General features: G+C 38.8%; 1 protein-coding gene across 13 annotated transcripts in view; it reads left to right on the forward strand.

Moving 5' to 3' along the window:
- The window catches only part of TPK1 (thiamin pyrophosphokinase 1), a 480985-nt gene that overhangs the window by 332880 nt on the left and 134465 nt on the right, over positions 1-13640 (forward strand). For 9 of the 13 annotated variants that reach the window (XR_012157430.1, XR_012157429.1, XM_073332798.1 and 6 more), the window contains one exon: positions 7384-7485. The exons of the other annotated variants lie outside the window; for them this stretch is intronic. Coding sequence is in view for 7 of the 9 variants with exons in the window: in XM_073332798.1 (XP_073188899.1) it covers positions 7384-7485 (102 nt within the window). In the remaining 2 variants the exon portion in view is untranslated. The remainder of the gene's footprint in view (positions 1-7383; positions 7486-13640) is intronic. 13 annotated transcript variants of the gene reach the window in all.

Here is a 13640-nt window from a genome sequence, read left to right on the forward strand (position 1 = left end):
CCCCAACTAAAACCCCTCCAACGCATTATTAAGGATCTACAACCTATCCTAAAGGATGACCCAACACTCTCACAAATCTTGGGAGACAGGCCAGTCCTTGCCTACAGACAGCCCCGCAACCTGAAGCAAATACTCACCAACAACCACATACCACACAACAGAACCACTAACCCAGGAACTTATCCTTGCAACAAAGCCCGTTGCCAACTGTGCCCACATATCTATTCAGGGGACACCATCACAGGGCCTAATAACATCAGCCACACTATCAGAGGCTCGTTCACCTGCACATCCACCAATGTGATATATGCCATCATGTGCCAGCAATGCCCCTCTGCCATGTACATTGGTCAAACTGGACAGTCTCTACGTAAAAGAATAAATGGACACAAATCAGATGTCAAGAATTATAACATTCATAAACCAGTCGGAGAACACTTCAATCTCTCTGGTCACGCGATCACAGACATGAAGGTCGCTATCTTAAAACAAAAAAACTTCAAATCCAGACTCCAGCGAGAAACTGCTGAATTGGAATTCATTTGCAAATTGGATACTATTAATTTAGGCTTAAATAGAGACTTGGAGTGGCTAAGTCATTATGCAAGGTAGCCTGTTTCCTCTTGTTTTTTCCTACCCCCCCCCCCCCAGATGTTCTGGTTTAACTTGGATTTTAACTTGAAGAGTGGTCAGTTTGGATGAGCTATTACCAGCAGGAGAGTGAGTTTGTGTGTGTATGGGGGTGGGGGGGATGTGAGAACCTGGATTTGTGCAGGAAATAGCCCAGCTTGATTGTCATGCACATTGTGTAAAGAGTTGTCACTTTGGATGGGCTATCACCAGCAGGAGAGTGAATTTGTGTGCGGGGGTGGAGGGTGAGAAAACCTGGATTTGTGCTGGAAATCACTTTAGATAAGCTATTACCAGCAGGACAGTGGGGTGGGAATAGGTATTGTTTCATATTCTCTGTGTATATATAAAGCCTGCTGCAGTTTTCACGATATGCATCTGAGGAAGTGAGCTGTAGCTCACGAAAGCTTATGCTCAAATAAATTGGTTAGTCTCTAAGGTGCCACAAGTCCTCCTTTTCTTTTTGCGAATACAGACTAACACGGCTGTTACTCTGAAACCTACTATTTTTAGTGTGCTACCTCAATGAGCAAGTACGTCTATTTCAGGTGGGAATCTCGCCTCCACCGCCAAGTCAGAGAAGTGGTCTCTGAGGAGTAAGCCCTGTTGTCAGATTAGTTCCCTACTGCCTTTCTTCTGATACAACACTGTCTCTAAGATCCTGATCTCACTCCTACTGAAGTTTCTAATCAGCAGATCTCAATTATTGAGTCTCTTCTCATTCTTCCTCCACAAAATTTTGGAATATCAATGTCTATTTTGAATATACTCTTGTGAGGGTAGTCTAGTTTACAATTAAGCCAAGGTAGCCTGAGTGAAAGAGCTCTTTAAGATTCTGCTCTAGAGATATCAAAATATTTTATTTTCCTCCTCCTTCTCTGAGGTTGCGTCTCATTTAGAGTTTCTGTTTCTAGCACGAGGACATCACCACTCTAATCAAAGCAATGAATCTCTGTTCTTAGACTTCCAAAGACCCCTCTTTGTACAGCTGGTGTAATTCAGGACCTTATATTTTATGGAGTTCTTAAGGATAAAATGGTCTGTTCCTGAGAAAGCAGGATCTTTCTGTGTCTACCTATTTAAGAAAATAAGGCATTTCTTTCCAGCTGAATGCCTGATGTCTAAAACTAGTAACAGCGAAAATGGACTGAATTCCTCCTCTTGGAGTCTGAATCTTCACTGAGGGTTCTGGGATTGTTGTGAAATATGTTGTGTTTCTAAGACTTCATAAGATTGATATACTAATGCATTCAACTAGTCTTCCAGAAAACGTTATGATACACTTTAATTTGGCTTGCTTAGCAGGTGGATTTATACTTGAAGCAATACTCAATCACTTAAAGTTCTCCCCTAGTTTTTGGCTACCAAAGATGGTTCCAGAGGAGTGAGTCTCTGCTTGAGGAATGCCAGAACAGAAGTATCTAGGAGAATAAGACATGACAGAAACTCTAGCCATTTTGTTTTACCCCTTGTAATGATGCAGCCTCTAGCAGGATACAACTGAGAGTATCAATTCAGGACAAATTGATTAGAGCAAGGCAGTTATAGCCCAAGGCTGGGGTTCCTTGCACACCAAACTAGCCAAACAGAGAGGACTTCAGTTTTACCCAACTGACTAACCAGAAGTCAGTACTAGAAATTTCCTCAGACTCTCCAGTTTCCCAGTATAACCACCAGGGCCACTTGTTATGGGGACGAGTGGTTACTCCAGTAAAAGAGAGAGGTTCTCTAGATCCCAAAGGACCAAGCCCCAGACTCAGGTCAATATACAAATCAGATCTTACCCACAAATCACGCTTTTGCCAATCCTTTAGAGTGTAAAATCTACAGGTTTATTTTTAGAAAGAAAGAAATGTAAATGAGAGCTAAAATTAGTTAAATGGAATCAATTACATACAGTAATGGTAAAGTTCTTGGTTCAGGCTTGTAGCAGTGATGGAATAAACTGCAGGTTCAAATCAAGTCTCTGGAGTACATCCTCAGCCGGGATGGGTCATTCAGTCCTTTGTTCAGAGCTTCAGTTTGCAGCAAGGTTCCTTCAGAAGTAAGAAGCAGGATTGAAGACAAAATGGAGGGGTTTCCAGGGCCTTTTATATTCTTTCTGTTGTGGGTGGAAACCCCTTTGTTCTCCTGTGCAAAATCACAGCAACAAGATGGTGTTTGTAGCCACCTGGGCAAGTCACATGTTTATGCATGACTCAGTTTGCAGGCGGCAGGCATTGCTCACATGCTATCTTGAATTTCCCAGGAAGACTTCTCATATGTGGATTGGAGTCTCCCAAGGTCCATTGTCAGTTAAATGTTTCTTAATTGGACACTTAATCTGCAAATTCCTTTCTCAAGAAGCTGACCAAATGCTTCACTAATGCTATTTAGAATAAAACACATTGAGATACAAGTACATAGCCAATATTCATAACTTCAACTACAAAAATGGTACACATATAGAGATAGCATAATCATAACCAGCAAATCATAACCTTTTCATAGACACCTTACTGGACCTGCTTTGTACAAGATTTGGTGCCACTATATGACCTTGGCTGCAACAATGATCTATGTGGTCACAGTTTGTCAATAACGTCACACCCCTAAAGATGGGTCATTTTACATAAACTTTCCCTGCAGTCAGATTTAATCATGATGCTCTAATCCCAGTACTGGGCAAATGTCTAGCCGCCTCCAAAGTCCTTGGATGTAGCTAAGCCTATCAATGCCAGGTACTTGCTTGCCTATTCACAGGATGCTCCATATACTGAAAGTTCTTCCTTGCAGGGTCCAAGTCTTTATATGCATTTGTACAGCGCTCCTCTCAGCTGGGGTGTGAGGGTGATGTTTATGTAAATAGATATATAGTAATATGATAAATATAGTCCTAATTAAAGTTTTAAAAGTGCCAATACCCTTGCTCTCTTGCTTCTTAAGAAGCTCACCCTGAGGAATGAAGTGTTTCCTTCCTGAAACAGAAACTTCATTTGATAGCACAAGAAGATAGCTTTGCCCAGCTTCTACCCTTAAAAGAAATATGAGAGTCAGCACTCCAACGCTTTTATTATGAAAGAATTCCTTTCCTGCCCAACCGTTGTAGGAAAATATCGGTGGATTGATTAGATTCATTAGTCATTGGATTCACTACTGTAGTATTGTAGCTTTGATGACACTGAATAAAAGCGGCCTACCAAAGCCCCCATTTCTTTTGGTCAAGGCTGTGTAACTGTCACCATTTGTTTCCTGCATCTACTGAATTCAGTTGATCCATTTGTGATTAATTTTTTACCATTCATATTTTAAGAGGTGGGCGGAATTTATGAGCTATCCTACTTTTTGTTGTTTCCATAGGAAAATCTAAGGGCAAATTTCTCATACTAATACTTTGGTTGGTTGTTTTATTCCAGTATGACACGATTGCTGTGAAATAAATTTACAAATATTAAATAAAAACATTGTTAAAAATATTCTTGTAAACTCTGTCATCCTTTTGAATTGCATAATTAGTATCGGTAGAGAAGTGCAGTATTGCACCAATTTTCAGAAGTGTTTTAGAATAATCCTGAATTTTGTGAGATGGTGTAATTCAAATGTGTTGACAGAGCACTTTGTACGGTAAGTGGAGGGACTGTTTTTATTGTATGACAACAGATACTTACAAAATGTTTCTATTTAATGCAGACATACATGTAAAATATGAAAGATTTTATGTGCTTTGCATACACAACCCTTGCATACACGAATAGTCCGTACTCATGCAAGTGACTGCTTTGAATTCAGAGGTCAATTTGCATATGTAAGAGCAGTTCAGATGAGTAAGGGTTGCAGGATAGGGCATTAAATTGCAGGGAAACTTGAAGAGAGTGCTTGCAGGATGCTAGGCTTTAACTTTTAACAAGGGCTTGATATATCCAAACCGCCACTAACAAACAAGAGGTACATTTTTCATTACTAAACAAATCCTCTTAGCCATATTTTCTATGATATAAGGGTAATATCCTGTGGCCTGTTAGATTAATCACACAGACTGTTGTTCCTATTAACCTCTGAGATAATGTATCTTCCGAAGAGCATACTGACGTAACTAGAAATGAGCTAATTAGAATACTTTTGTATTTCTAAAATCTGGACTGTGTGATTGTTTGAATCAATACCCAGATTTCACTATTCTCCTATGGTTCTGCTATCAAATGTTCAATCTTTGTCCAAACTTCTAATTAGGTCCCACAACAGTTCATACATGAGCATATTGGAGCATCCTGAATCTAATAAAGTTCTTCCTGGAAGATTGCTTACCATTGCTGTTGACCCTAGCTGTTGTAACGGGACTCTACTAATACTTTAACCGATCCTTCCAGTTTCATGAAAACAGGGTATACTGTGCCGAAAGAAGCTTTCTGCTAAAAGACTAATTTTCTTAGGGCTGGGATTTTCATGTTGACACTGTTGATCTTCGCTTTCTTTGTAATCTTGATTTTTACTAACTTCTTTTTGCAGTACTCTGATACCATTCATTTGTGTGTGTGATGCAATACGAACATTTTCCTTTGCCATACAAACAAGTCTTCATATATGATGTCAGACTGGAAATTGTTCAGCAACTTCCTTTAATTTATTTTTAAATGAATTTTCATTGAGTTATATTTGAAAAAGAATAATACACTCAGTACAGTAGCCTCTGCGATATTTATTTTGACTTTTTTGACACTGTCTGCACATTTTCAGGTTTTATTCACTGTGCCGCCGACTTTTGTATTGATTAGTTCCTGACTGCACTTCAGGAGTTATGACGGGTTGAGGGAAATAGCTGGAAGTATTGGCAGCTGGGTTTGTTAGCCAAGGAGATATGGGGAAGGTGACCTAAAATAGGATAACCACATTAATTAGGTGTTTCTACTAAAAGGGTCAACAATGAAATAATATGACTGTTACATTGTGGTCTTCAGATTTCAGAGTTAACACCCCATTGAGATGGATGGGAATAGATCATACCTCTCATCTTTTGTCTTGAGGTCTGTCTACATGGAAAAAAGGTATGATGCTACCTCAGATTAAATAGCAATGAAGACTTGGCAGACCAGATTTTAACTTGGATTAGCAGCTCAAATTCAAACCCAGATTCCTCTATATGCTTTTACGTGAACTGCTAACCCCAGTTAAAAGCAGAGTTGCAATGTGTCCACCGCTGAATGAACTAACGTGGGTTAGTTAACCCAAGTTAAGAACTTTTTTTTTCTTTTGCAGTGTAGACATACCTTAGGCTATCTGCAGACAGGCAGACTGAAGTGAGCGGTTCAGATTTTATTGATCTAGAAGATTTTATTCATAACAAAAGTGCCAGAAGAGTTTTTCTTTTCAGTCAACTCTAAGATTCTCAACTACAGCTTTGGAATACACTTGCTTTTCATGCATATACATGCTTGTAACAATGAATTCATATTGATAATAAATACTGGAAGGTCATCATTTTGCTTAGCTTATCCAAATACAGGAAGCAGTATCAGTTCCAGATTTTGCCAAGAAAGCCTGAGTTAGAAGCCATATAGTAAGAAATAGACCTGGCTTACAGCATAAATAAACAAGACAGCAAAATAAAGAAAAGAAAACAGGGGAAGTGATTTGTGCAATGTCACACAGCACATCAGGCAGAGCTGAGACTAGAACCCAGGTTGCCAGTGCTCTACCTAATAGACGACAGTGCCTCTCCAGAGAGCATCTTTTCCCCTATCTTACTGCCTTATTTGAGGTGAATTTCTCCTAAAAGTTTCTGTAAGGGGAAACTTGATATTGTGGTTTGCTTCCCACTTCTAATATTAGCAGGACTCTCATGATAGATGGGGTATATAAGAGGTGAGATTCTTCACCTCTGTCCTCCATGTAATTTTCACTGAGTGTTGTAGAGAAATTGGCAGGTATCATGGGATCTGTAATCTATAAAACAGTTGCTTCTGGAAGGAAAATAAATGTCCAAAAAGTATTTTATTACATGTTATTAAAATTGTAGAAGAGAAAAATGGGTACTTGTATTCCTAGATTGAATGTAAATGCCTGGAAAATTGACAAGATAGAGAATGACGTTCAATTATTATCTACTACGAAAACCAGAAAATTTAGAATGCAAAATACTCAGTCTGATCAATGTTTAATGACTGATATTTTCCTTTACAGGAAAACTGGAAATGTTTTTGAATGTTCAGGGTACTGAGCTCATCCATACTCGAGTCCCATAACTATATTGAAAAATGTTATCTCTTCAATTTGATCCCATTGTAAAATTGCTCAGGCTTTTCAAATGCCTTCTAATATCAGTGTTAATTCTGTTTCTGCCGTCGTGGCGGATTGAGCTATATATGGATTGACTACATTTAGTCTTATTGTTAGTTTAGGATCCACCTGGAAAGAAGGATTATATTCAGTAATATCTGAGGCCCAGCGTAGAATGCTATACCACTCTGATAAATGAACACGTGTCCTTACTGACTTAGTGAGATCTATTCAGTCTCACCACAGAAAGTGATTTTGAAATCTGAATTTTCTTCTGTTACTACCAACATGGTTTTATTATTCCAACCCATGTACAGATATATCTCCAGATATGCTGAAGCCATGCAATCATCAGGGATGGTGGGTGTTCGTCCAACCTATTCTTAAAAACTTCCAGTGATAGTGATTCCACAGCCTCTCTTGGAAGCCTATTCCACCATTAACCACCATTATTGTTTGAAAGTTTTTCCTAATATCTAAACTAAATCTCTCTTGCTGCAGATCAAACCCATAACTACTTGTCCTACCTTCAGTGGACATGGAGAACAATTGATCACAGTCCTCATTGTAACAGCCCTTAACATATTTGAAGGCTGTTGTCAGGTATGCTCCTTAGTTCTCTTTTCTCAAAACTAAAAATGCCCAGTTTTTTAACCTTTTGTTATAGGTTAGGTTTATGAAACATTTTATCATTTTTGTTGCTCTCCTGTGGACTCTCTCCAAATTGTCCACATCTTTCCTGAAGTGTGGTACCCAGACCTAGACGTAATACTGCAATTGAGGCCTCACAAGTGCTGAGTTGAATGGGAGACTTACCTCCCATGTCTCAAATACAGCACTCCTGTTAATACACCCCAAAATGATAAAGACTTGAAAGACTGTTCACATGCCAGAGCCGTTGGGAGTTGGAGGTTGATCTCTAGTAAGCTTCTTAGCATGTATGTAGTTTCTTTTATTATTTTAATATGTTTTCTCTTAAATGCTTTCTCTTTAAGAATAAGTGTGCTTGCTTAGAAAAAGCTGAGCGGTAACTTAATTGTGGGCAATTGTGCTGTTTGTAGCCTCGGAGGACAAAAGCAAAGCAGGCCTGCTAAGGCAGTCTGACTTTCTGGGGGATTCATAGTATAGGCAGGGAACTATGCAGCCTGGAAATATTCTGGTCAGGAGGGAGAGAGAGCGCTGGGGAGCTGGAAGGCAAAGAGTAGGTGCCCTTGCTGGACCACAGAGGAGGAATATGGGAGCAGTTGCCCTGAACAGTGACAGCTTCATTATAGCATTCAGAAATATATTCTGTGATGCTACAACCGCATTACATTTAGGAGAAAATAAGATGCATATAGAAAATTAATAATCTCAATTCTAAAAAACACGAGCGATCTTACATCAACAGCTGTTAATTTAATTCCATAAATTGTTTTTTTCAATGAACAACCTCACCAAAGAGATAGGAGGAAGAGGACTAACTAGTCAAATTCTGCTAAACTGTTCAACTCCTTTGAAAACCTGCGTCACAAAGTTCTCCTTCTCCTCGTCTCTTTGTATTTGAGTAGTGGATGTTTTAGCATCCAAGTATATTTTTCCCCCTCATCAAAATATTACAAAACCCTTTACGATTGTCACCAGAGATCACACATGTGGCAGGTTAAAGGATGGTTATGTGCATGCTTATTTCATGAAAGTTTTTTTTAAGCATTTCTAACTTTCACCTCCCTAAAATATTTTTAAGGAGAAAAATAATTATATATGTGACCATCTTTCATAGATGGATAAACAAGAGAAGCATAGAACAACATAGAAATGTGCTTACAATTAGACTTCAGTTTTGCTCACATTCCAAGAATTTTCACAGAAAATTCATACATTATGTCGCCAATGCAATGAGCTGTCTTCCACACAAAATACTGAAGCACAGTACTTACTAAAAGAGTAACATTAATCAGAAAAAAACATTTGTGGATGAGAGGACAGGGGAAATGTCCATACTCTAAATTTACCTCATCTCCAGTTCTGTGTGTTTGATAAATTCCTAACCAAGGAATGTATATGGGGTGTGCTCAGTAAATATTGACCTAAATGTTGATAAAAAAAAAACAAACAGATGAGATGTGGTTTGGCAAGCCAAAATATTTTGACGTATAGTAGGAAGCATGAAGAAAGGTACTGAATCAGTTGTGGTAGAAGCAGATGAATTGGGAGTCAAAGCTAGTACTGTTGTGTCACTGTGCCTCAGTGTGTTACAGCTGAGAATACCAGTTTCAGGACAAACCCCTAAGAAATAGGGCAAACCCACCCTGGTGGTTATTCTAACATTAGATATACCAAGCCAGTAACAAACATAAACTTCTGTCTCACCACACTGGTTAACAAGAAGTCAAAAATGCAGTCTCCTTAGGCATTCCAGCTCTTATTTCACCACCTAGACACTAGACTTCATGATGAGTGGTTACTGAATACCTGAAATTTGTTTTAATTTCATAAAACAAAGCGTGGTTCTGATCTCAAGAGACCAGACACATAGACAGGTCAATATATAACTCAGATCTTCCCCAATAATCACGCTGTTGCAAATCCTTTAATAGCTAAGATCTAAGGGTTTATTTTTAAGAAAAAGAAATAGAGAATTAAAATGGTCAGTAGATTATATACATAAAATCATTGTAAAGTTCTTGTATCAAGTTTGAAGGAGTAATGGAATGAACTGCTTTAGTTTGCAAAAGTCTCTCTGGAAATTACCCAGATACCTTGAGGGTCATCAATTCTTGTTTGAAGTCCAGTCCAGAGAAATGAAGACAAAATGGAGGTGTTTCCAGGATCTTTTATACCCTCTCCCATGTGGATGGAATTTTACTGTCAACAAAGCTCTGTCTCAGTTCATGGAAAATTACCGGCACAAGATGCAGTCCAGGGTCACATGAGCAAGTCACATGCCCTTACATGGCTTTGATGACTCTCAGGAGCAGCCATTGCCCACTTAGAGGCTAAGATGTCCACAGAGAGACTTGCTGGGCAGGACAGGTTTCCTCTGTGGCCCATTGTGAGTTAAGTTTTCTTTAATGAACTGTCAGTTTGAATAGTCCATTCACAATGTGCTGGCCATACTGGATGTAAATTATCTTGCTGGTATTATTCCAGGAACAATCACATTTGAAATACAGCTACACAGTCAATATTCATAACTTTATGCATGTATCATCTCTGTATCACAGGATCAACGTACTTAGCAAAACATAACTTTTCCATTGACACATTATGTGATATACTTTGTACAAATTTTGTTTCAATTGTATGACAGTGGTAGCAACAATTATATACATGGTCATTTTTCAGTCATACAGCATCACATGTTGGCAGAATAAAAGGGGCCAGGGGAGAAAGGCAAGTATGTAGATCAACTATATAGTCAGGGCTGCAGTTATGCAATGGCCTTGAAGGCAAGGAAAAAAAATTTCCACTAGAGGCATTGCAGAAGTCTAGTTAGTAAAATAGCAAAGACAAGAGTGACACGAGGGGGAAGAACGCATGCCAAAATAGGGAAAGAACAGGTTAAAGAATATTTAGATGAGTTAGATGTCTTTAAGTTGGGAGAGCCTGATGAAATTCATCGTAGGGAATTTAAGGAGTTAGCTTATGCAATCTTGTAACTGTTAGCAGTTATCTTTGAGAAGTCTTGGAGGATGGGTGAGGTCTCAGAAGACTGGAGAAGCACAAGCATAGTACTCCTGAGAAGATTGAAGAGGGACCTAATAGCAGTTTTCAAATATGTTAAGGGCTCTTACAAAGAGGACTGTGATCAAGTGTTCTCTATGTCTCCTGAAAGTAGGACAAGAAGTAATGGGCCTAATCTGCAACAAGGGTGATTTAGGTTAAGTATTAGGACAAATTTATAAGTGTAGTTAAGCTTTGGAATAGGCTTTCAAGGGAGGTTGTGGAATCCCCTTCATTGGAGATCTTTAAGAACAGGTGGGAAAAGCATCTTGCAGAGATGATCTAGATTTACTTGGTTCTGCCTCAGATTTTGAAGTCCCTTCCAACCCTACCTTTCTATGATTCTGCAATCAGATCCATGAACGTGATGTGGTCAGATCATCCATAATTTTAGCCATATTATGACTGGAGTGTAGGGGGCACAGTGTAGGTCCCAAGGAGGAGGGGATGGCAGTAGTCCTAGTGAGGGTATTTAGCTGTGGCTACCTAACCTGACCTGAATAGCCAGGTCTTAAGAGTTTCAAAACTAATCATACATGTTCTGATGGAACCACTCAGGGAGGAGTAGGTACAGACACACAGGATTCCCTGTTATGAGTTATGTGAGCAAAGGTTAAGTGTGTGTGTGTGTATGTGTATATATATATATGTATAAAAATCTTGTCTGAATGACGACTTCATCCACAGTCAACAAAGAAAAACTTTCCTTTTCCAAGGATTAGAACAAATCATGCAAAGCATGTCTGTCTGCCTTCCTCTGTAGCGTGGGGCACGGATGCTGGAGGATTCTCTGCACCTTCAAGTCTTTAAACCATGATTTGAGGACTTCAATAGCTCAGATATAGGTTAGTGGTTTGTTACAGGAGTGGGTGGGTGAGATTCTGTGGCCTGCGTTGTGCAGGAGGTCAGACTAGATGATCCCTTCTGTCCTCTAATTGAGGGCTTTTCTACACAGGGACACTCAGAAAAATTAACTAAACTATCTGAATAATTATCTAAAAGGTGTGAACTTAAAGTGAAGTAGTTAAATTGCATTAAAACTCTGTGATAGATACTGTCATATAGAATTAAAGTTGTCTTAATTCAGGTTACTTTAATATACACTTTAATATACTTTAAGTCTACTTTAATTTGGAATGAAAGTCTCTACACAGGGTTTTATGCAGTTATCCACTTTACATTCACACCTTTAGTTAACTTGAATTAATTTTCTTGAGTGGCAATCAGAAAGGTGTGAAACTCTTTCCTACCTTAGAAACCATCAAAGAAAATGAAGGAATTACTCCCAATCTGATCCTGGTAACCAAATTACTCCACTGATCAAAAAAAGTGAGGGGCAAATACAGCAGTAGCAATAGAAAATAGTTCTGGAAAGTAGTTTTTTCTCTATGTTGCTGAAACGTTGACTGCAAACCAGAATCACAAAAATAGACTATATAATGTAATACATAATTAACATATGTAGTTTGTGATGTATATTACACACACATACACATAGATCCATAATTCACATCTATCACAAAGCTAAAACTAGCCTTATGAAAAAGTAAGAGCCTACAGACAAATATGGCTGTAGGTTTTCCCCCCACCCCAACATTCTTCAACTTTTTCCCCTTAGCTATATTCTTACATACATAGTGAGTACATAATTTCCCCCCTCCCCCAAAAAAGAGTGTTATCTAAGAACATTTCATCGTGTTTATACATCCATAATGTGTTCTCAAGAAAGGAACATGATTTTTGAAGAGGGAGTTATTAAACATAATGTTATAACTGTTGTGCATAAAGGAATAAGATGAATGGATAAAAAGGATGACTTATGTGTAGTTATAAGTCATGGGGGAGGCTTGTTTTGTGCCACTGTTTTATTACTATTTTGGGGAAAAGCAACATAATGATATCTACTGGAAATTATTTGCATACTACCCCATTGTGAATTATAGTTCTTGCCAAGATGATCAATGCTTCCCCTGGTTAAAAGGGCTGCTCCATTTTATCATATTTAATTTCTGGGTCATTTGTCATGATATGCCTGTAATAGGGAGCTCAGAGCGCTGGTCTCCCTAGTGGGATGGCTTGATTTCTGGCTCCTTGTTTCTTACCTTGGTTTCTTCAGTTTGGCCTATAGGGGACAAGCCTCAGATAGTTTGTAGTGGCTTGACTCGAGTATCGCCCCCTTGTGGATCTTTTGGAGTGTCCAGCCAGAGCTTTGGGTCCCCCTGGGTGGGAGGATGGAGTAAGATTGGAGGGGCCTATATTCAAATGAGCTAACTTTAAAAAAATAAGGAAATTGGTTAGGAAAATGGATTGGACTGAAGAACTTATGAATCTAAAGGTGGAGGAGGCCGGGAATTACTTCAAGTCAAAGTTGCAGAAACTATCAGAAGCCTGCATCCCAAGAAAGGAGAAAAAATTCATAGGCAGGGGTTGTAGACCAAGCTGGATGAGCAAGCATCTCAGAGAGGTGATTAAGAAAAATCAGAAAGCCTACAAGGAGTGGAAGATGGGAGGGATTAGCAAGGAAAGCTACCTTATTGAGGTCAGAACATGTAGGGATAAAGTGAGAAAGGCGAAAAGCCATGTAGAGTTGGACCTTGCAAAGGGAATGAAAACCAATAGTAAAAGGTTCAAATGCCATATAAATAAGAAGAAAACAAAGAAAGAAGATGTGGGACCACTAAACACTGAGGATGGATTGGAGGTTAAGAATAATCTAGGCATGGCACACTATCTAAACAAATACTTATTTATTATTTAAGCTCAGTACCAATGTGGACACAAGAACAAACGGATATAAACTGGCCATCAGGAAGTTTAGACTTGAAATCAGACGAAGGTTTCTAACCATCAGAGGAGTGAAGTTCTGAAACAGCCTTCCAAGAGAAGCAGTGGGGGCAAAAGTCCTATCTGGCTTCAAGATTAAACTCGATAAATTTATGGAGGAGGTGGTATGATGGGATAACATGATTTTGGCAATTAATTGATCTTTAACTATTCATGGTAAATAGGCCCAATGGCCTGTGATCGGGTGGGATCTGAGTTACTGCAGAAAA

The sequence above is a fragment of the Lepidochelys kempii genome, chromosome 2 (genome assembly GCF_965140265.1).
Source record: "Lepidochelys kempii isolate rLepKem1 chromosome 2, rLepKem1.hap2, whole genome shotgun sequence".
NCBI lineage: Eukaryota > Metazoa > Chordata > Testudines > Cheloniidae > Lepidochelys > Lepidochelys kempii.